Here is a 24,776-nt window from a genome sequence, read left to right on the forward strand (position 1 = left end):
GAGATGAGGCAGAGGCAAGCAGAGAAACGATGAAATTGATAAATAGCAGCTCGCCCTCCCCACAGCTACTTTCTTTGGTTCTCCTGCTCTCCTCTCTCTGTTTTGTTTTTTTTTCATTCGGACTAATATGATTATCCTAAGTGGTATTTGGAAGGAGAAAAGGAGATCAAGGAAAACAATAATGAGGGAAAGTGGAGTTCCTGCTTGTGAGCCTGATGAAGACCTGATTGGATGAAGGCTCCAGTGTTGGCTGGCTGCTCTTAATTTCACTGCCCACATTACTGTGGCTGTCCCCAGGGTTCAGCTCTCCTCCCAGCCTCTCAGTTTCCCTTGATTGACAGTGAAAACCATGGCCTCATCACTCCTTATACACAGGATGGGCAGGGAGCCAGGCGCAAAGATAAGATGCTGCTGAGCCTGTGAGTGACTCTATCAGTCTATCTGACTGACTGAGAGACTGAGAGAGTGTCAGGCAGGCAGATTGACCGACTAACACCTTAAACCTCTGACCAGTTCAGTTTGCAGTGAAAGATTGGCCCTGCAAAATTATGTTTCAACAGATGATGAAATATTATGCTATATACATTATTTGGGATCTTGGTCAGCACAAAAAACATGATGTGTGTCTCAGAACGCTGTATGAAAACACTTTTTGGTTGGGCGCACTCATTTTGGTCTTACCTTTGAAATATGGAATATAGGCTCAGTGTTTTTTTTTTCTTGTTTTTTTTTTAAACATCCATTTATTGACATTTTGCAGGTTTACAATTTCAAAATCCCTCCTCCCACCCACCACCCAACCTGGTCCCTCCCAATCCCAAAGTCCCTCGCCCACCCTCCCAGACAACCTCTTGCCATAGACTGCAGCCAAATTGATAGAATAAATTACTTAACGGTTACTTAATGGTTAGAAACAAAATAAAGTACTTTTTTTTTTTTTACCTTATAAGTACAAACAGGATTTAAATCATTCACATCATACAGACTAGCTCATACGCTGTTAGGAGTCCTCCCAGTTTGTTACATTTGTCATACTTGTCAGTAAGTCATAAAAGGTTAAACTTGCTCTTATTCCCCCTCAAAGTAAACTTATTTTTTTCCAATTTGAAGTAAGACATAACATCCCTAAGCCTTCTAACAGCGGAAGGTGGACTGGAACCGCTCCAGTTCAGTAAAACAAGGCGACGTGCCCGGAGCGTCGTGAAAGCTATCACGTTCTACATATCGGCTGACCAAACTGCATTGTCTGGTTTTACTCCGAACAAAGCGGTAATGGGTTGTGCCTCAATAACCTTCCCATACACATCAGTCAAAGAGCTGAACACAGCTTTCCAGAAAGCATGCAGTTTGGGGCATGTCATAACATATGAAATAGAGCAGCAGGTGCCAATTTACATTTGTCAAGGCACAGTGTTTTTTTTGACTATTGAAATTTTTGAATATGTTTGCAGATTACCCCTAGATATTACCTAGTGGTCGCCCACATTGATGAAATATGGATGGGGTCTATGGATTAGGTTTTATCCGTGCTTTTGCCAGCCACTTGCAATATTTTGGAAACTATCACACCGATTTTGATAAAACCTGGGTGAATGATGGATCTGGCCGTTGTAATCTGGTATTTAGATAATTATGTTGATTTCCATCAGCAACAATGAACAATGATGGAGATGAGATTCCATTAGAGGTCTATGTAGAGTAGCGGAGGGGATGGAGTCTGTCCGCTGATCAAATTGAAGCTGTTTAGCTGACAGTCAGACCACAAGAGTGATGTGGAGGAATACTACATTTTAGTCATAATTCGGTGCAATTGCCAACTTTCCAACTAGCCTGTATAAAATATTTTGGTAACATTTTGGTGTACTTTATACTATATTAACAAGTTAACCTGTAGAAAAATATTGTAAGTACTCAATAACATTTTGCAAATACTCAATAAAATTGTAAAAGCAAATTAAAACCTGATATATAATGTACTTAAAGAGGTTCTTGATATGGTCTGCCTAACCTAGAAGCTCCTCCCGTTTGGTTTTCTGGAAATTAAGACTTTTGTCTCTAACAGCATAGAAATTTTAATTGTTGTCATTCATTGTGGGGAATATGTTTACCATGGCGTTTTATACATTTGAATACTTCACAACCAAAGGTTTCAGAGGGGCTAGTGAACTGTAAACTATAGGCCTTAAAACAATAACGTGATAATGGTAATCATATTAAAAATAGCCATCTACCTTTAATATATACTGTATGTGCATATGATTTGGATTTTTTTTTTTTTTACTGATTCCACACAGTAACTCATAGAGTAAGTAAGGGCATGCATTGTCTGTTAATTTGAACTGTGCATACAGTTGCCATTGTGTGCAAATGAGTGTGTGTATGTGTGTGTGTGTGTGTGCATGCATGTGTGTGTTGTTTGTGTGTTTGTGAGCTTGACAGTCTGTATGCTTGTGTATGAATCTGCCATGACCACTGGCTTGCAGAGATATTTGACTCCACAGCATAAGTGAAAAGGTCTTAGGAAGAGACCACACCTTTCTGCATTTTCAGTGCTCACTGTCCAATATGACTCAATGAGTAGAGTGTGAAACCAACACTGCCAGGGTTGATTCCCACTCTTGGAATCAAATATATTCTCACAGTACTGTAAGGTGCTTTGGATAAAACTCCCACTAAATGTCATGTTTATGAATCCACCAAGGCCAAAGGCCAGCGGGGGACTCCACATCTCCAGCCCTCCCACCATGCCCTCGCGTCCCCCACCCCCACCCCAACCACAACCCCCACAATCTTTTTCTGACGCCACTTACGGCATTATGTAATGCCCAAGAGTCCAAGACAGTGATGCTAGTGTGGCAGCTGTCAAAGCACCAGGATGCCAATTATTACATATGGCCATGTGCCACCATACGGCCTCCATCTCACTCTCATGTGCCTGCATGGAGCAGAGAGACAATGAGAGAGGAGAAAGAAGAGTGAAGACAAAGGAAAGGACGACAGCAGGGGAAACAAGAGGATGGATAGACTCAAATGATTGTAAATTCTGAAAATCAGGGGCAGTCATCTTGTTTTATTGAAGGATTCCAGAATTCATCCCATGGGTCACATTAATTTATCACACATTCATTCATTATTGGTTTCCGATGTTTACCAATAAAACGTGCATGCAGAGACAAAGGGACCCCTAAACCCTTCCTCAATAATGAGACTATTGATTTGTGCCAGTAATTTGTAACTTTGTTGGTCATCAAATCAGTTAGGTGTAGTTGTTGATTAACATTGTAAAACAATCTTTAGTAGAATATACTGTGTAGTGAAGATTAGATATCTCCTGATGATTGTTATGTTTTTAATCTTTTTCCCTCATAGGTGCAAGAGTGGCTATGTCTGAACTGTCAGATGCAGAGAGCTTTGGGGATGGACATGACCACACCACGCTCCAAGAGTCAGCAGCAGATACACTCTCCTTCTCACCCAGCCAAACCAGAATCCAAACCTGATGCTTCAAGTCAACCTGCACCCCAGACACAGACCGCTCCTCAGACACAACCTCCAGCACAGGCCCAACCAACACCTGGCCCAAACAAACAGACTGGTCCAGCCGGCCCAGGCCATCAACAAGTTCGGCTTCCCCCGGGAGCAGTCCCTCTCCCTGGCATGGCCAAAGCCCCGTCCCAGCCTGACCTGTCCCGCAACTCCCCTGCCCACCATGCCCAGCATCCCCGCCAGGACCAGACCTGCAGTGCAGGGAGCTCCCCTTCACGACAGCCCCCACCTCCAGAGCAGACTTTTGGGAAGTTGTTTGGTTTCGGTGCTTCTCTCCTTAACCAGGCCAGCACTCTCATATCAGAGAGTGCTCAACCCCAGCAACAGCCCCCCAAAACAGCCCCCAAACCCGGAGGACCTCAGGGTCCAGGACCTGGGGCAGGTAAACCCTCAGGACCTCATCCTGCCCACCAAGGGCCCCAAGCCCCTCTCCAGCAGCAACAGCAGCATGCTCACCCGGACCCCTCCTCTAAGCCCAGGGCTTGCTGTCCTCTCTGTAAGACAAGCCTCAACGTAGGCAACACAGCAGAACTGCCCAATTACAACACCTGCACACAGTGCCACTCCCAAGTGTGCAACATGTGTGGATTCAATCCCACTCCGCACCTCGTCGAGGTAAGACTCTTACTCCAACGTGTTGTTTGTCTTTCAACTGTGTGTGAGAAAGTAGGTGAGTTCTGTCAATTCGGTGCAAAGGCTTGCAGACCATAACTTGTCTAAATGAAATGATTTATTGACGCGTTTCTCTGAAAAATGCTGCGTCATAGTGCAGTAGAGTGTGTTGCGTTGTATCCATTTCTGGCTTCCTGGTCTTGGAGTGAAGAGCTATATTTTACCGAGGATCCCTGTTGGCATGGATCAAGGGTTTGGCTTCAGGAGCTGTCATGTGGCCTAAGATGACCAGAGTTCGCTCTGTCTCTGAGGTTCTGCAAAATTCCTTATTGTATTTCTGAGCTGGTTCTATTTTTTCCTCTGTATTTCTCAACAATTGTTCACTATTGGTTGGTATTATTCTTCAATCAATGCAGAAGGGTCAAGAAATACATCTCAAAATATATAATTTAAAGGACATAGGACTCTAAGCAAAGAAAATATTTACAGAAGAATGGCTGATGGCTGATGGCTGAGGCTGAGGCTGATTTATAGATAGCCAGTTGTGTTCATGCATCTACGCATACAGCACATTATGTTAGCCTTTGATTGTTGAGCTTCTTCTCTTTCTTTCTAATTCTCTCTCTTTCCGTTGTTCTCAGGACCTGCTCTGTGCTGTTCTCTGTCTATAGTAGTAATGGCCTTTTACAGTTAGCAGAGTGAAGTCCTGGCTGTGACTCACCTCATCAGTGAGCAGTCTCCCCTGCGGCTGCACAGAACATGGCTAATCTATGGGAAATGGGGTCTTATCAATTCTGATTTAATGGATGATCTTTATATTGATTAGTCACGCTGAGATATGCTCACCTCATATCATGCAGAGGTCAGCTAAGTCCTTTTGCCACCCTTAAGCGCCCCCTGTCCTCCCGCATGGTGGGAATCCAGCTGGTTAGAAAAGGGGCTCGTTATGCTTTCAACATTCAGGCAATCACAGAGTTTAATTATGCAAATCAAGCCCAATTGAATGATAGCAGTAATAACAGGCTTTCTGCAGAGCGTTGGCTTTTTATGGGCAAGCCTTGTCTTCCCAGGCATCTGGTTGTCACAGGCGCCGGCACTGGCCATTCATAGATCGCTATGGAAACAGACAGATAATTTGTTTGTCAGGCGTCCCTTTCATGCTTGGCTGCTGAGATGCTGAAAGTCTACAAAAACTTTCAGACTGCTGTTCCTCTGTTTTCATGAGAGAGCCTGTTATTAGGTGTGTTGTATTTCTACTCTGCTGGCACAAACCACAACCCAGTATAAGGTACATTCTCTCCAAACCTACGAACAATTTCATTTTCCTGCCATGTGAGCTGGCAGGTGGGTTGCACCAGAGTGGGTGAGAACCATTTGGAGATGGTGTGAGTCTTGCTACTTTTATTCTATGTTTCTCAGCTTGATTTCCGCAGTCTGTTTAGCACATTCCTCCTCCTCATCCTCTTCTAATCACATTACAGTTTCTCCCTTTCTCCTGTATCTCTCTCTGGCTGCCTGTTGCAGGCGTAGTTGTGACCGCCCCTTCGTATTTCAGTGGGGGCATGGTGACAAAGCCTGTGGGTTTATTTCTGAATACATGGGACTGGTGTTTCATCCTTTCTACTGTGAGCTCTCAGAGAATACACTTTAGTGTTATTGGTAAACCTGGATCTGGTTGGTAGACAACAAAGCCAATATTAATCTGTACGCACTGACCAAGCAATCTATCTACAGTGGGAGAGGCAGCTGTTTACCAGTCAGAAGGAATATGTTCTCTGTAATTGCTGCATGAAAATTTTGCAATGACTGCCTGTTTGTTCTGTGATTGCCTGCATGCAGGCTTGGGTAGGTTACTTAAAAAATGTATTCCATTACAGTTATAGTTACTTTATCAAAACTGTAAATAGTAATGTAATTCAAGGGATTATCCAAACTCAGTAATGTATGTAATGTAATGTTGAGGTATACCGGAACAGATAAGAAAAAGTGAAAAATTGCAAAGTAAATTGCAAAGAAATTTATTTCTGGTTTGCATACAAACACAATATTTGTTCTGTGCCATGTTTTATAAAGATGTAGAACACCTGCCACTATTTAAATGGCCTTCAAAAGCATTCCCAGAAGTCATCTTTCACAATTATCTGTAATTAGAATTTATTATTTTTGTAGATAACATAAAAGAATACAGTTAATTGTTACATAACGCCATTACAAGTATTTTGTTATTACCCAACCCTGCCTGCATGCATGGATCGTGAGTTGTCCAATGTTTTAAATTACCAATAGCTGTTGGAAACCAGAAAAACAAGGAAAATATTCATGATGACAATTACAGTTTCTGTCACCTCATGAGTAACATAATGCATAATTCATCCAAAGCAAATTAGACTGAACTGTATCATATTAAAAAACAACTCTGCTCATTTTTAATGTTATAAGAAGAAGAATGCCAGTATCTGTGTGAGAAAGAGTGGAAGAAAGAGGGAGGAGGGAGAGCAAAGAGGTGATAGATTGAGATGGAGGAGGCGAGAGTGAGAACTAGAGATAATGAGTGAGAGAACGGCTACAGTTTGTTACGTGGCAGAATATTTCACATCAATTAGTGTATGTGTGTGTCTGAGTAAATAAGATGTCCTTGTTTTGGGACTGTTTCCTCTCCCATTCCGCTTCTCAAGGAGATTACAACAAACCTCATGTCATTGTTGTGTCCCCAGAGTTTGGTTGTAAATAGAACATAAACTGTTTTCACTGGAGTGTTTGCTGCCCAATCTGATTTATACTTCATGTCAATCCTCAATCCCGAGTCTCTTTCTCTCTCTTTAAGCACAGGCTACTCTAGTGGAACAGAAGTGGCAAAGTGAATGTATCGTCTCAGCTCATCCTTGATTGTAAATATAGGTACAAGGGTGTTTGACATAGTGTATTATGTTACAGTTCTCAGCGGTCTCACTATAATATTAGTTTTCCATCCCCAGTTTTCCCATATGCCTGAGATTTGTTCCCACAGTCGGGCCCACTTACTAATCTGGCTCTGTTAGCTGTAATGACATAGAAGGGTGCACACTGTTTATAACGAGACGGAGGCCCTGAGTGGATCATTAGTGAAAGGACTGAATTTCTCATAGAACTGTAGAAAAAGTGCAGAGAAACAGAAAACATAGCTCATCAATAATTCAGCGAGGGAGAACATTATAAATAGTTCATGAAATGTGGAACAGCGAGTGCTGTGTTTGATTCCTCATGTCACATAAGGTCAGTGTGTGTGTGTGTGTGTGTGTGTGTGTGTGTGTGTGTGTGTGTGTGTGTGTGTATGTGTGTGTGTGAGATAGAGAGAGATGCATGCGTGCAAGCACATTTATAAATGTGTGATGTGTGCCTGTTTGTATGTGGCTGTGAGAGTTATGGAGTGCCAGGAGCAGGTTTTATTGGAGACACTGGAAGTAGACATGATTTATCAGGAAATCAGTGACAACAGCAAATAGTGTGTGAACATATAACAGGTGTGGATTCTCTTTCAAAACAATTATGTCCTGAGTTAGACATCATTACATGGCTGCCATATGAGACATTCCCAAGCCTGTCTAATACATACTTTAATTTATCTTGCAGCACATAACAGATAACACACTCCAACTTATTCATGCTTGTTGAGCATAAATAAAAAATGAACAAAACTGATGCTTTTTGAGCTCCTTTATAAGACTCCCTGAATATTGAGATGGGCCAGACAAACTTCAGTTTAATATTGCCATGTCCCGATGTGTTAGCTGGGTAAAGCTGTTTGTCACCCCTGGTCTCTCCCTGAGGTTTTCACTGGTCTAGTCACAGAGACTTGGTCTTGGCTACTGGGAACACTACAAGTGTGCAGAGCTGAAATAAGGGTAATAACATTTAACAATTTACATTCTACGTATTAGTTAACAACACATTACGTCATGTGTACCAGCATGCAATCATGTTATTACCCTTACTTCAGCAGTGTAATACCAGAGTGCTGCTGCATGTGTGGTATGTCTTTATAAAAGGATCTTGGATCATCAGCAACAGGCTATGGCTATAGTGAAGCCACCTAGACACACACAGAACGTGCACACGCACACATGCATGCATTCACAATCTCATTCTGTAATGCACTTAATATGCTCAGCTGTAACAAAGCAATTACAGTCAGAGACTGTGTAAAGAGAGAGACCTTTTAACCTTCTGTAATACTATGTGAAAAGAATATATTGGCTCACAGTTCTGATTTGAACACTCCAACATGCAGTAAATGATGTAGTTGGTACATGAGGAATTGTTGATAAAGAGGAATCGCTTATAATGAATGATTAATTTGCCCATTATAAAACAGTTTATTTTCAAATAATTTCTTCTTGTAAATGGGCCATGATGTTGACTCAGCTGAAGAATCAGTTATGCCCATGAGCTATTGTTGCCTAAAAATTTTGTGAATTCTGTATACATAAAGAGAGCTGGTCTCTGAAAGACAGATGCACAGATTAAGTCTTTAATTTGAATTATACAAATCTTTGATGGAAATTCTCCCAATGAAATATTTCTATTAGTCCACCCAGGACTACAAATTGCTCCAGACTGCTTTGCCCTTGATGACACACCTGACACAATATGCTCCGAACATGTATGCGTCGAACATTTGTGAACATGCCACAGCTCGGCAGGAACATGGTTGCTGTTTTCACACTGAGTTACAATATATTTGAACATGTCAGAACATTCTCAAACACGCTGGAAGTGCTACTGAGGCTTGGCACCAGCCTGCGTCTCCCTCAGGAGTCCCATCCAAGCCAGATGGCTGCCGGCACCATGCATCCAAGCCTGCCGGGCTCAGCCTGGCCTCTCCCAGAGTGATGATGGTGCACCATCACAGACCCCACACCCACCCAGCCTCAGCAGCTTGCCGCCTTTTAATATTTCCATCACTCCTTTGCGCTGCATCTACTAAACTACTCATGGAAACCAACACACAAGTACTGGGCTTGAATCTACACAGGAACTCCGGATTTGCACTCCGGTGCGTGCACACCCACACACACGTCAGTGTGCACACATGCACAAATTCACACCCACTCACACACTGGTTCGGGGACTAACAGATTACATGCAAGGGTACTGTAGTAATCTGATTACAAAATAAATTGTTAATCGTAGTCTTGTACAGTTGATGCAAAAAAGACAGTACTCACATTCACAGATACTTAATTAAAAAAATGTGATTACTTGTGGGATTACTCAGAAACATGATTATAGACACAAAAATGGTTTTACACATTTTGAAATAGTAGAAATAGTGACTGTAAGTCACTGTAAGTGAAAGACTGTAGACGATAACATCCTTACATTACTATAATAATAAAGTGGAATAACAACAGTCTGATAACAGCTCATTCATAATAATAAAATGAAATACATTACCCATAACTGCATATTCTATGGATTTCAGAGATGGAGTAATCCAAAGGGAATTTAGATAGAATTCTGTTGGATTATACTACTGATTACAATTTCTAAATGTTAATAGTAACCTATAAAAGAATAACACACACACACTACAGTTCACCTTCCTGCTCTGTTCTTTCAAATGAATTAATTGAATGTACTGTGTGATCCTATCTCCCCTCCCAGTAGTCCTGCCATAATGACAGAAACAAGGATGTAATCTTCTTCTGTAATATTCTATTGTTGGCTTGTATCTTACTGTCTTACTTCTGACTTACTGAACTGTGTTCTACTTCTCTTACAATGCACTTATTTAGGACACAGTGTCAGATATGATAAATGTTACATCTCTTTTTCTCTTGACATGTCGTCCTTTAATTCGGACAGTATGTTCTTTTGAAAATCTGTTACTGTTCCCTTTTCTCTCTTCTGTCTGTTAGTTTCAGTCTTGGTCTGCATGGTTCCATGCACACACCTCTATACTCTTTCCACGTTTCATTGCTCTTCTCCCTCCATTCTCATTCCTCTTCCTCCTGTCTACATGCCTTAGTTGGAGACTGCTTGCTGTTGACACATTGATTGAATTGGCAATTACTGCTGGTTGAATTGCTCGCAGTTGACATTGCAACATGAGCACTCAGCCCCCTTGATGCAGTGTGCGCTCTGTTGATTTAGCAGCAACATCAGGGAGAGCATTTTAAAACCCCTGCACATAAGACACAGTGTATTTGTGAGAGGTGAGACAGACACAGAGGGAGGCAGAGAGAGAGAGAGAGAGAGAGAGAGACAGAGAGGGAGGGAGGGAGGGAGGGAGGGAGGGGAGAGAAATCTTGTAGAAGGACCTAATAGTTGAGGGTATTGGTGGTTCTAATCCCTGTTGCGGGAGTGTAGTGATCCCCTTGAGTACGGTGCTTAACCCCAACACACCATTGTAAAGATCCGCCCACACAAATGAGTGCCATCTGAGAATAGTAAGCCTTGTTGGATGATTAAGCTGTGAAACTGGCATCTTGAATTTGATTGAAGAGAGTGTTGGAGAGACTGTAATGGTGAAACAGAGGCTTTCATTTAAATACTATATTTCTCATTCAGCAGCATGTGTTAAGAGGGTTTGAATGACATGGGGCACGTTTATGCCAAATCCTCGCACTATAGTATACTCGCTGACAAGATTCAGCCAGTGACCAAAACTCCAACATGACAACAGGAAGCTGACGTGATGTACAGTTGTGACCTCTTCCTGTTGAGATTAACGTGGCACCCCAGCACAGATGGTTCGCTGGTTTGGAGGCTTAAATGCCACTCTCTTTCAGCTCTGGGGCCTTTGTGTTTGGAAGCAGGCAGTGGGCTCACAGCGAGCTTATCCACCGCTGGAGTTGCATACACCATCTCTAAACTCCTGTATATCACAGATTTGCTGAGGTATTAGTGCTGCTGTTCATCCATAGATACAGAGGTGAAGCAGAACCAGAACTGTTTTTCCCCTTCCCGTGATAAAGCGCATGGTTTTCATTTTGTGTTCATAAAAAGATTTGTTGGCAGCTCTGCTTTACTGGACTCTAAAGTTGAGAGCGACGGGAAAGTGAGGAGAATGACTGGAAGATCTGCAATGTAGGTCATGAGCCAGACTGGAACCTTTGACATTGGGAGTGCATGGTACGAACCTTATTCTGCTAAGCCACTGTGCACCACAATTGTTCATTTCTCATGATATGTCTTTGAGGTCAACCTCGACCTGTTCCAAGCCCTGCCTGCCTCAGCAGCCATATCAGCTCTTTTGATGAATGGCTATCTGAGGAGCAGCAGTGACCATATTGAACTCGAATTATCCCCTCCAGTTCTTTTCCATGGTTCTCTCTTCAAATGCCCTCCCTTTCCTGAGTGTGCTTGGAAGCCTACAAGGGACCTCAACATTGGCTTAATCACCTCTTCAGAACTCATCATCTTCAAGGCCTGGTGGCTATGCTAACGAGCTCCAGCGATGCTCCAGGGGCCCCTGGCTGTGCCGTGTCTCTCCCCGCTGTCAGAGCCACAGAGGTGGGGCAGAGCAGTCCTCCCACCCCTGCTACTGGGCCCTCCTGTCTCAACACATCATTTCACCCGCCTCATCTGTGCTCCTGCTCTCTCTTCTCCTCAGTACCTCAGGCATGCAGCTACTCCCCCTAAAGCTGGCATTAGGAAAGAAGGAGGGGTTTAGTCGAGCGTTTGCTATGCTTAGAGGCTGCAAACACTGAAAGTCTGGCTACACAAACCTGAGATTATAGAAGGGAGACGTGTGGTTGTATGTTGGTGGGGTAAAAAAAATACAGCCAGAGAGAGGGAGAGCTATAGAGAGAGGGAGCAGGAGATTGAGAAACAAAATGAAAGAGATAAAACACACTGATCAGTCAGATATTAAATTTAACCCCTTGCTAATCTTCTCAGTGCTGCAGCTGTCAGGCAGTAGACAAGATCAGATCAGTTAGTCAGGGCCTGGTCCGCTGCTCTGAACAGTGGGCCTGTACACATCACTGACAACAACAACAACAGTAGCAAAAGCAACATGAGGGCCTCCATTAGTGTAGACACTAGAGCCCCATTGCCCAGTGCAGCTTTGGTGCTGGAGGCTTGACACAACAACACAAGGAAGGATATCAGTTTTCAAAACAGGTCTTTAATAGGCTCACTTCCTTCATACATGCATTCTTTTAAACATCTACTTTCACAAACCCACATATATAGCAAATAAAATATAGATTTTGTTATCTTTAGTTGCTTGCTTTTATATTTGAGGGCTGCAAGGAGAGCATATTTAGATTTGTGATCTCAGTGCTTTTAGTACCAGTTAAAGAAATATGGCTCGAGATTCAGCAGAGATGTCTCCAGTAAATCTGCTTGCTTCATTTTGAACTTTGCTATTTCTCTCCTGACAACCACTTAGAAATCAACCACATGATGTGCCACCGTTTTCACCCTTCCATTAACAACTGTAATGGGTGAAATGACCACAATGCAAAGAACTGAAATGAAATACATTTGCTATGGGCTTATCAGCCTCATGAATGGCCTAAATAGCCCCCATATGAGATAATGTAGTCCTTTATGATAAGTGGAAAGACCTTTTATAGCTGTGTAGCTAAGTTGCTAGTTCCAAAATCAACAAAAGCTCTTCAACTGGGTTCTGTGAGAAGCCCAAAATGGCACCCAGCTCATATTTAAATAAACTGTATTTCTCCAGGAACTGTTGTCACATAAATGCTCATATGAATCTGCTCTTTGCACTGTGGCAGTGTCTCATGTTGTAACCTTTTTACTGTTACTGCTCTGACAGAACATTAATCTTTGAGACTACAGTTGGGATATAATGTAGACTTATCTATTTGTCAGATTGATGCACCTGAGAGATCAGTGTCTCAGTGCGTACATGTTTTGCTTGATTTAAAGTGTCCATAAAGAGTTGCCATAGCCATTTACTTCTGTAATGTGCTGAAAATAAATCACAACAAGATAGGGTTTGTGTTACTTCTCAATATCCCCTTTATGTCATAATTGCCATTATCCAGAATTGACATTTGGTGGAATGGTGAATTACATCACTCCACTTCAGGATTACACACTGACACACTGTCACACACACACTCAAAGGATGTTTAAGCCCCAATGCTGCCTTACAGACCGGTCGTGGTGCCATAGGTAACCTAGTTTGAACATGCATGCTAGGAGACACAGCACAGAGCAACCTGTCTCAAAGTCTAACATAATGCATAATGTTTATTTTGCTAGTCTGATCGAGTTGCCTGTCCTGACTTTGAGTAGCTCATCTGAAGACCGAACAGGTGTGATAGGGTACAGCTTGAGTATCTTGTCTGAAAGATATATGTGAGCTATATTAATTGCTTTTGCTTGGCTGTATATTTGCCTGGCAGGGGATTTAAGAAGCTCATCTAGAACAAAACAGTAGCGAGGAGACAGCCTGATTAACTTGTCTGGGAGACAGACATATGTTATGAGGTGTATCACTTGTTTTTGCTTGGCTGCTAGCAATAGAGTAAAACATGGCTTTGTTTGGCTGCAACTTGATTAACTTTGTGGAAGACAGATAGGTTAGGAGATATGAGTTTTGTTTTTGCTGGCCTGCTGCCTTTATATTTGTCTGGGAGGAGTTTTGTAAATGGCACGTCCGACTCGCTCATCTTTCTGTGTCTCGGGGGAGTTAGCAAATTATTTATGCCGCTGCCCCTCGTCTGTAAGACAGCTTTGAGACATGTTCCAGGATCAATACTTTTCTGAGACAGACTACACAACAGACTACACTATTATTGGCTAGTGTATGTCTCTGACTCAATTGGCCGATAATCTTGCTGACATTAAGCCTGTGTGCTGATTAAAGTCTGCAAAAGTGGAGGGAAGTGAGTGAGCCAGAACGCAGGAGTGTGTAATCAATGGGGACAGGTAGTGTAGGTGAAATAAGAACTGAAGAAAACACATAAGAAAAGGAAACATAAAAATGAAAAAAATAGCAAACTCTGACATGAACTTCCCACCCTACTCCATCTCGTAACCCCTCACCCCTCCACTGCCATCCCAGCATTGACAGCATAAGAGATTTCTTATCACGTTCACTGTATTAGGGACAGAGAGATAGATGCATCCACTGCTAAACTAAGCTGAGCTGTGTGTCACTGATATGGGTGCTTCTTAGCAAGATTGCAGAGGGATAAACGTTGTAATTCATCCTGAATATTCTCTGAGCAAATTAGCAGAGTAAAGCTAGCAGACTGACCTTATATCTATGGAAATAGGGGAGATATTTAAATCTAAGCAATGTGTGTGTGTGTGTGTGTGTGTGTGTGTGTGTGTGTGTAGGCTTATGTATGTGAATGTACCTGGAGTATGTGAATGTACCTGGAGATTACACATTATGAAGGCTAGCACTTTTAAACGGAAACCCCTAACAATGCATGAATATCAAATACCACCCTTTGCCTTCAGAACAGCTTCAATCCTCTCCTTGGAATGCTGTCCTACAAGTCCCGAACCGTGTGAAGTGGGATATTGAACCATTCTTCTCCTCCAAGAAAGCCTCCGGCTCTTTGAGGGATGAAGGAGGTGGAAATCTACTATGCACTTCGCACTCCAAAATCTCCCATAGAGGTTCTGTTATGTTTCGATCCGGTGACTGGGGAAGGGATTGGAAGGCTTTTGACTCCATCCTGGTGTTCCATCCTGTGAAACCACTCTGAATTTGTATAGGAGCATTTTATCATCTTGGAATATGGGAACATCATGAGTGCACAGCGTTTGCATCATCACCTGTTTCTGTAAAATGACCTCATTTTCCTTGGCCAATGTATGACTATGCAGAGCAATCAATGGACCTAATGACTCCCACAAGATGGCTGCTCATAGCATTACAGATCCACCACCATGTTAACCAGTAACAGACACTGTGGGTTGAAAGCATCCTTCGGCTTTCTCTAAATGTAAACCCATCCAGATGTAGGAACAAGGGTGAAAAATCACTCATCAGTCAGTGTATCTGTGACAGACTGAGCACAGAGGGAGATGTGAGCCGCACACTTTCTCAGTCAATAACATAAAAGATCTTGTGGGATTGCTGGTCATTGGTACTAATATCTAGAGGTCCCATACTGAGACAGGACAGCCATTGCCTTGTCCTGCTGGGCGGAGGGTGTGTGCTGGGGAAAAAAAGGGGGCACCTGTTGTCATTGTTGAAACAAACAGAAACAGACAGAATAAGTAAATAAAAAGCAGAAAACATGACCTGACCCTCTGCTACTCGGCCCCAGGAGGGACAGCGGAGACACACACTTAATGGCAGATGACACACTGTTGTCCTGCAGCAACACACACTCTGTTTGCTAGAATGTGAGTCGTCTGAGTCCCACCTCACAAAAAACAAAACAAAACAAAAACGCTCTTTCACATGCGAACCACCGCTGTTTTTGAGAACTGTATGTTTCACGGAAGTGTTAATAAGGGCAGCAATTTTTTTGTGGGTTTGTGTGACATGTGATCTGTCTGAGCTTGCTGTGCTTGTCAGTCCTGCTGCTGTAGTGATGATCTGCCTCTATTTCTTTATTCTGGTCCCTTTGCACTCACATCTACAGAGACGGGAAGTGTTGTCTGACTATCTTCTACTGTAAACTCCTCGGTAATGGAGTTGTTTGTGCACATTACTCAGGCAGTATTTAAGTAAGGGATAGGGCTCAAGCTTAATGACCTGCTTGCATGACCACTATGTTTGCTAAATTGTAGGCAATTTGTATGATAAAATATGTACAGTATGTAATCTATCTTACATTATCTAGTTTACATACAATCTGTGTTGGGCCCATATACATAACACACTAGAGTACTCCTTTCTTTTTGAAATATCTGGCAACTTAACATGATTTTAATTCTTTAATTAGTTTAGATTTTTTAAATTCATGTAAAGGTTTTAGGTTTACAATATCATTTCCTATTATGTAAAAAAGAGGATGTACAACAAGGGTGTTGTGAAGCATTTAATCTTTTTCAAATATGCTGATTGGATATAATACTCACTGCAGCAGATTGGGTTAAGGCTAGCCATTCAAGACCATGTTACACATTCTGTGAATGGATAGAGTTTGTCACATGCAAGAGTAGTTAGATTGGGGTGTGCAGAACCTTGTTTGCTGTGTTGTTTGCAGAAGCATGTGCATACAATATATTTCTTTCTAATGCTTTTCATTCAATTCCGCTGTTTTCCCAAGTTATCCCTCTTGCTTTCTACTTTAGAGACTACGGCAGTTTGGAGTAAAATTCAATTTTTTTTACAAATTGGAATAGCTATTCACTAAGACTAGATGGTTCATGCTCTGGATGTGACATTGTTTGAATTGTTTTTGGATAGAGCAAAAGTGATGTGGTTTGTTTTGGAGTACCAAGGCTAATAATCTCACTGAGCACTCAGAGAATTGGCTGGGTTACGCTGTCTTCTGCCAGTTGGCCTATCAAGCATGCTGCTGTCACTGAAAACCAGTGAGACTGAAGTAAAATAAAAAAGAATCATATTAATTCATTCAGAATAACTTTACATTTTCAACATCACGGGTCCATCTGCTCAGTCAGTAGGATCCCTCTGCCAGGCTACTGATATGTCTTATGATGGGCATGGTAAACCAATGAGCGTTACTATTATTTCTATATTTAGTCTACCTTGACTCCCTTGGAGTGTACTGTACGTCAGTGACTGGGGCTGTGGCTGAGTCCTGCTTGCTCAGTGGATGATCCTTCATTTCCTCCCTAATCCACAGGCCTGACCACATGTCCCCATTGAAGGAGTCCCAGGGGATTGACCTACATACCTGCTGACTCGGACTGACCTATCACAGCCGTGGCGTGGCGTGACAGAGCGTGGCACACTGCTGTGACATGTGCTCACTCACGCTTTGCACTGTGCACTTGGTAGTCTTATGGCACCGGTCACTGAGACCGCACGATGAATAGTAATGGAAATGATGTTTTGCGGGGCTGTAATAGGGATTACAGTAACCGGCCCTGTTGACCTCTAGATCTTACTCTGAATATTACCGCATCGAATACAGGATTGAATACAGTAAGATTATTTGTAGTGGTTTTGATTCTAATTGAATTCTGCTTCTGATTAGTATGATTACTGTTTTTGTGTGCATGTGCGTGGGTGTGCATACGTGTGCGTGTGCATGCGTCCGTGTGTGAGACTGTTTGTGTACCTGTCTGTCTGTGTCTGGGTGTGTGTGTGTGCGTGTGTGTGCAAAACAGTGTGTGGCACATTTCCCCACTCACCCGAAGCTCACCCCGGTCTCACCTGGTTGGCAGTGAACCCCTGTGCACGTGGTAGTTAATAATTCACTCTGACCCTCCGCTCCTCTGACCTTCACTTGTTACAAATTAATTATGACCTCCTCTGTCGTACGCCTCATTAATCTCTGTGAGACCCAGAACTTGACGGATTATTATTATGGTTTCCGCCTTTGCTGTTATTTAGTCATCCTCTTTATTTCAGTTGTTTGTTCTTACTGTGAAGGTTGGGCATCGGCTGACGTGGTCATCGCCTTTGTTGGGCATTGTCAGAAATATTTTATACTCGGGTGAATAAGGACCAAAGCTGCTCTGATGGGAAAGAAGTGAAAGCTATTGTCAAATTATATTGAGGGAAGTTGCCAGGGTAGAGAAAGTTTGCTGCTTAAAAGTAAAGTTGAATCAGTATGAGATATGATCACGCACGATGCATGACATATGCTGTGCTGTCGTGTATTTTTAATGTAGCCATGCAGTGCTGTAGCAATGCCTCCAGCTGCTCTCAGTGACCTACTCACTTTCCTCACAAAATGTTCTTATCTTTCCTTTGTAACGTTGCTTTTGTTTACCCTTGCCTTTACGATATCTGCTGCACACTTTATCAGGGCACTTCCACTCAACTTTTATTTTGTGCTATACTTTTGCTTACTGTATGCCCGCTGGTGATACTTTTACATTTTACATTGCCCATTTTACATTTTTGTCTTTCAAGTTCTGCAGCTGCAGCCTCCTACCTGTCATGAAGCAACATTTTGATGGACTTGCATTTCTGGAATTCTACTGACTTAAATATGGGAAATATGTTCAGGTCCTTACTGGTAATGAGCACTTGAAATATTCCATCTCACTGAGGTATGTGACTGCTTTTAATGACAGCTGACATTTCTTGCTCACAGCTTGTGGTCTGGTTCCTGGCAGAGAAGCCATGTGGGAGAAAGAGTCTTGCTGTGAGCTGACTGACAGTAAGAGAAAGCTGAAGTTGTGTACATACAATACGGCTGCCTGATGTGTATGTACACTTTTCTGAACAATATATCAAAATTTAGCGGTGTGTGTCAGTCTATGTCTGTGTGTGTGTGTGGAGGTGAGAGTGAGCAGGGGGTCCTATGTAGTCTTTCCTTGGTTATTTGCTTCCCTTGTCTTCCTCCCGTTGTAAAAACATGTGGCGGACTGTCTCCTCCAGTGTGTGCAGAGAATGAGAGCAGATGCCATTGAAAGGTTAGTTTGAGATTATTAATATGCAGCCTGCTCCAAGTGCAATATTTAGCAAGTTGCCTGAATCTGTCTGACTCCCTGTGTGCACAGCTTGTTTTTCTGTTCTGCGCGTTCATGTTATTGTGTGCATGTATGGGTGTGTATGCTCCCATGGGCTACATTTCTCTCTATGAAATTCTGCTCTCTCTGGCTCCCTCCATGGGTAGGAAGTGTTAAGGTTTTCCATCGCGCCCTCCCTCCCCATCCTGGTAGTGTGGCTCTGTAGCTCTGTTATCTTAGCACTCTTTTTTAACATTATTTTTTCGGCATTTGTGCCTTTATTAGATAGTACAAACTAGAGAGATAGGAAAGATTGGGAGAGAGAAGGGGATGACATGCAACAAAGGTCCCAGGATGGTACATGCCTTAGCCAACTGAGCCACCAGGACGCCCCATCTGAGCACTTCCACACTCCTGATTTCAGTTTTGATTGTCATTAGGGGCTTACAGTCTTGATAATCAATACTTTGATGTTATGAGCATTCTTTATTACATAATTTACTATTACATAATTTGGTAATTTCTACTACCCCCATCTGCACACACATGTATAGACATGCACGTGCACATATATGCATGCACACGTATGCACACGCATGCACGCACAGACACACATGCACATGTACACACACACACACACACACACACACACACAGTGTGAGTGATCAGGGCTGTAATGTCTCAGCAAGCTCCTCTGAGAGTGAGATCAATCTGTGAGGGTGGGATCAATCTCTCTGACCTTTTCCTTGTGGTAACCTGCAGCGTTCAATCTCTCATTATTTTGACAGTGAAAGGGCAGCTTTTCCGGCCCTGAGCTGACTGGAAGGAGCATCACCGTCCTGCTGGGGTTCACAGTATCCACTTTGGTCTCTTGCGTCAGAATTAGATTCACGCGCCATCTGCAGTTCACAGAGGAACACACACATACGTCACTCTTGGTAGTGTACTTTGACATTTGAAATTCAAAAAGAGAATTCTAAAAATATAATTCACATATGCTATTCCCCTGATTGTGTTTGAGTCATGTGTATATAAACCAGTCTCACACAAAGTAAAAAATGAAAGAGTCATGTTTCGTATCTCTGATGGCACCAAGCAAAGCAAACACCTTTTCTTGAGCTGTACATTTTTACAGTTCAAACCAACTGTGGACATCGTGATAGTACTTAAGGTGATTGTGGTACATTTTCTGCTGCAGAAATTGCTGCAGAAAACTATGAAATAACATTTTGGGAGTAAAGCTTCAGCATTCTATGAATCCACATAATAAGCCTCTTTACACAGTCATTGAAGCAGCTCCAGAAAGTGCCACCTAATGACTTCAAGATGAAGCTTTCTGGATCTGGATTTTGTTCTGGGGAGCATTTTCACAAACACTGATTGATCATTCCAAGATATGAGATACATAAGAATAACACAAATGTTAACATATTAACACATGTGAATTTTGTTTTAGGTTGGGCATTCTCTTGTTACGTCTTTTAAACAAATAGAAAAATGCAAACATATTTCATCATCAGCACAAATCAAATTGGATAAACAGTGTGGCTAGTCGTAATCAAGACCAAAATTTTAGAAAGGATTTTAGCCAAGGCAAAAGTAGTGGTTTTATTGTATGGTGAGATCAGCTGTGTGTTGTGTGCTGCCAGAGGGACGCCCGTCTTCCTCCCGTCTTCCTCCCACTGGTTTCTGCCCATGGTTCTCTTGTGCAGTTCCTCACCTCATCTGGCCAGGCCCATTGAGAAAAACCCAAACCTTTCACATGCGAGAGACGTACGTCAGGTTCAGAGGTCACACGTGAAATTTTTAAGTTGGCATATTGTATGATATATATCGCCTAGAATTAGACACAATGAACCCATTGATGCTAGCAGTCCTGGTGATGGCTGACACTGTCCAGTGATCCCAGGGACACATGTTCAATCCCCAAACAGCCAGTGTATGTTCATCAAAGACCCCTTGAGCAACATACTGAAAACCACCCCTGATGACTCATCATATGTTGCAGTGGATGAGAGCAGATGCTAAATGCCTCAAATGTAAATGACAGGTTGCCAGTTACAGTGAGTCTGTCATCCTGTCAGCAGCATCTGAGTTACAGTTCAGAGTCAGGGTTAAGTACACTTTCCATTGAGTGGACCTGTTAGCCTCCTGCTCTGTAACGAGGTTACCAATTCACTAACAAGATGATCTCACTAACAAGCTGAGCCCGAGCCCGCTGACTGTGACACACACACACACACACACACACACACACACACAGTCTAAGTCACTTTTGGGGTATTTACATAGACTTACATTCATTTCCTGGAGACTTACCCTAACCCTAACCCTAACCATAACCACTACTTACCTAAACCTAACCCTTACCCGGATGGCCAGTGCCAAACCTAGATAGCCCTGATAAAAAGCCCCTCTGTTCTTTGAAACAGTTGTGGTCAGGGCTCTGGGTAACACATCCAGGAACAACCAACCTAACCTTAACCTAACCCTAACCTAACGCTAACCTGCACTGACCCAAAAGTCAGCTTTTTACCAATTGGGGACACGGCTTTTGTCCCCAATTGCACAAGCCGTCCCCAATCAACTGGTCTTAAGTCTGGTGTGTGTCCCTGAAAGTGTCTTAAGTCATACCCCCCCACACACACACACACACACACACACAGTGAATGATGATACACAACAGAAAACTTCCTCCACTGCAAGGCCAAGTTTCTTAAGAGTTTTTTTTCAACCACAAAGACACTGTACAATCACAAAAGGATTCAAAAACCAATCACATACTATTTCACAAAATTTCTGCTTAAAGAAAAGAATCATTTTCCTGTGACCTTTAAGTTTTTGCTGTAGTTTAAGTGGTATGTATTGGTATTAGAAAGCCTCTGCAGCTTCCATTCTTCTGATGGCAGTAGAAAAGTAGAAAAGTGGCAGGGATCGCCACACTGAACTGGTTGTTCTGTTTTCAGGGTGCATTAAAGGCCTGTCTCGGGAGCACAGAGGCTCAGTCTTTCATACGGACCTGATTTTCTCCACACCGTGTGGGTGAGGTGGAAAGCACAGCCTACATTGCTCACTGCTGTACAAGCCAAAGCACTCTACATGAATAATTTGCTACTCCCAGCTCCGGTTTGGCCTTGCTCCTCTCTCCCTTTCACCCACGCAGTGATGTTATGCTGATTCAGGAGCAAAGAGGCGAGTTTGGCAGTGCCAACATGGCAGGAAGAAAACTGCTCTGTGAAACAAAAAAAAAAAAGCTCATTAGTATCTCATTTAGGCTTTTCTGTTATGAACATGCCCCAAAAACGGTAAAGACAGATTGGACGTGCCGCTGGTTGAGAGGAAGTTAGCAGTGAGTTCCTATTTGCTGAAGGAGGCAGCGGACTTATCAGAGGATGGGATATTTTTAGATGGCAGGTTTTTGTCCAAAATTTCCATGATAGTCTATGTAAATGCGTGTGTGTGCATGCATGTGTGCATATGTGAGTGTGTGCATGTGTGTGTGCGCATGTTTGGTAGAATTAAAGTTGCATAGATTTCTATAGTCTGTCTGTACTCTGCTATATTGTAGTATAGCTTCGGTAATTTCATCTTTGTCCCGCATTGCCCCGTCCACAAACACATGAAGGTTTTTCTCCATGAGTCCATCTTGTTTTTGTTTTTTTTACACGTGAAAGAAGCAGCACAGATGGTTAGTTCTGAGAGCACTGTACCTGTTTATATATAGCTTCTCAGTAGAGCACTTGAGAGAGATGAAAACAAAGCAAGTCTGTCTGTTTGGCATGCCAATGACTCCCTCCACACTTCATGGTCTCACTTGAACAGACAACAGATTCCTGTAGGATTTGGGCATAATAAGAGAGGCTTTATCTTGCATGGAAAAATAGCATTAGTAAAAATAGCATATCATACATAGATTTGAAATGTAACCACCATCTCTCTCTGTAGTCATATGTTGTTTGATTTTGCCAGCTTATGGTGTTTGGAAATGTCACTTGGTCACAGTAAGTGGATGAAGTTCCATTCTCACAGCAGCTGTGTGTAGAAATAGTTTGCATCGTCCTTGAAAGGTGTTCTCTTTTATACCCTGGCCAAATGTTTGACAGCCTCTTATTTTATCTCCTTTTATGCTTGAAAAATTTGTAGCTGCCCACACTTGTCATAAGGTTGCTGCATGCAGCACTGTTAAACTGCCTATTTTCTTAGCACTAAGGTTTTTGAATGGCATCACGAAGGAGCTGCGTGATCCATCAGTCATGTTGCATACAGGCTCTAATTGAGTTATTATAAGGTCACATGAAAAATATGATGTGTTGTAACAGTTAATGTCACTGCTGTATGTTGTCAGGTGTTGTATTGATCACTAACTGCATAAACTCTAATTAAATTTTAGCTCGTCTATACTACATGCAGGTTGACACTGATATGGAATGTCCATATCGATATTAGTTGTATTTTACAGATATGATATCCATAAGAACAGGTTGTCATAACACAGTGCAGTTCTATCGGCCTGTAGGCAATCTGTGGGAGTACATGGCTGATTGTAGACACTTGTTCTTCATGACTGAACCTAGCTTCATTGAGCACGTTCTGCTAGTCATTGGGGCTAAACATCTAGAGGAAATGACATGTTCAAGTTATGGTTCTTAACTGTCTTCTAAGGCGCTTTTCACACCTTCTGCAATCTGTCCACTGGTGTCCTGAATTGCCTGTTTGGACTGCAGGACTGAGACCAGAGAGGGAGAATCATTTGTTTGAGATATTCCATCATTGGAGGTAAACTCCCTATCTAGCTTCATATCAGTGTCAGTTAAGTCAACTTTTATTGTTACGTTGTATGTAGAGGTTCTTAGATTATCTCACTCATCTATTAATATTAATATTATCACATATAGTTAACATTACCATTGGCATCTAAAGCACTGTCCATCATCTTCACCACCCTCTTCCTCCTCCTCCTTTCCCTCACCCTATTCCATGATTCCACCTCAACATCATCATCATCACCACTTCTTCTCTTCTTGTTCTTTTTCATCATCATCTTTTTCTTTTTCTTCTTCCCTCATCCCTTCATCACAATATTGGTACATTTTAGCTGTTAACTGGTAACTTTGTCTGCCAACCACTTCAGCAGTTAGCCAACCATTGTTTGGAGATTCCTTTCTATCCCAAAAATCTGTTTTACTGGTAAAATAGTGAAAGCGGCCAGTGATGTTTTTTCAGCCACCAGCCACGGTGACCAGTGGGCAAAAAAGTGCTTCCTACACTGGTCAACCCACAATTAGAGCAGAACCCTGAGGACACACAACCGTAGTAATGAGCACTGACTGGAGAAGAGCAAAATCAATCTCTCACTCTCGCATGGAGCCTGATCAATTTCTGCACACAGGTTTAGTAAGGAGGAAAGGAAGAGAGACAGTGGCTGGCACTCCCAGACCTTACCAATGGAGACTTGTCTGTCAAACACTAGTCTATGGGGTCTGTAGATTAAGATCATGCTGTTAAGATGTTGGTGTCCAAACTATTCTCACTCTCTGTCTCTCTCTTTCTCTTGCTCATAATGTAAATTTTTCGTACTTATTTATATTCTTCAGACAAACAGCCCTGCATTAGCCTACCTTCCATGTCAGCATTTTCAAAAAAGTGGAAGAATCACAATATCTTTCACAAGTACTGTATATATTTTATTATATTTGATAGTTGCAGTGTGTGGAAAATCTAAGGGCATTTGAAAAAATAAACTTTTGTTTGGGGCCTTCAGTGGCATCTTAAATGGATTTTTGGACTGCAGTAAAGATGTCCTCTGATAGGGTCATTGAACACCTGCATTGTGTTTATTTATTAGCTTTCTGTGAGAGTGTTTTGTTGTTGAATTCCATCGTCTGTATTAATGCTTTTGAAGTATGACAACAATAAAAGAAATGATTTATTGGAGAGATGGTAATCGGCAATAGAGGTGTTTATGAGGTTATTTGTTTTGTTGTATGAGGCTGTGACACAGCAATGCTATTTCTCCAGGCTTGAGGCATAGATGATTATCATAGAAACCGAGGGCCGGGTTACAAATATGGTGCCACCATCTCTCTTTTCAGCTTTCA

The 24,776-nt window shown here is 42.3% G+C and overlaps 1 protein-coding gene across 1 annotated transcript in view; it reads left to right on the plus strand.

Annotated features, from left to right (window-relative positions):
• Window positions 1-24,776, plus strand: part of bsnb (bassoon (presynaptic cytomatrix protein) b) — a 59,588-nt gene that overhangs the window by 18,094 nt on the left and 16,718 nt on the right. Inside the window, exon 3 of the mRNA XM_071912673.2 lies at window positions 3,370-4,161. Coding sequence (XP_071768774.2) covers window positions 3,370-4,161 — 792 coding nt within the window. The remainder of the gene's footprint in view (window positions 1-3,369; window positions 4,162-24,776) is intronic.

The sequence above is a fragment of the Centroberyx gerrardi genome, chromosome 5 (assembly GCF_048128805.1).
Source record: "Centroberyx gerrardi isolate f3 chromosome 5, fCenGer3.hap1.cur.20231027, whole genome shotgun sequence".
Taxonomy (NCBI): domain Eukaryota; kingdom Metazoa; phylum Chordata; class Actinopteri; order Beryciformes; family Berycidae; genus Centroberyx; species Centroberyx gerrardi.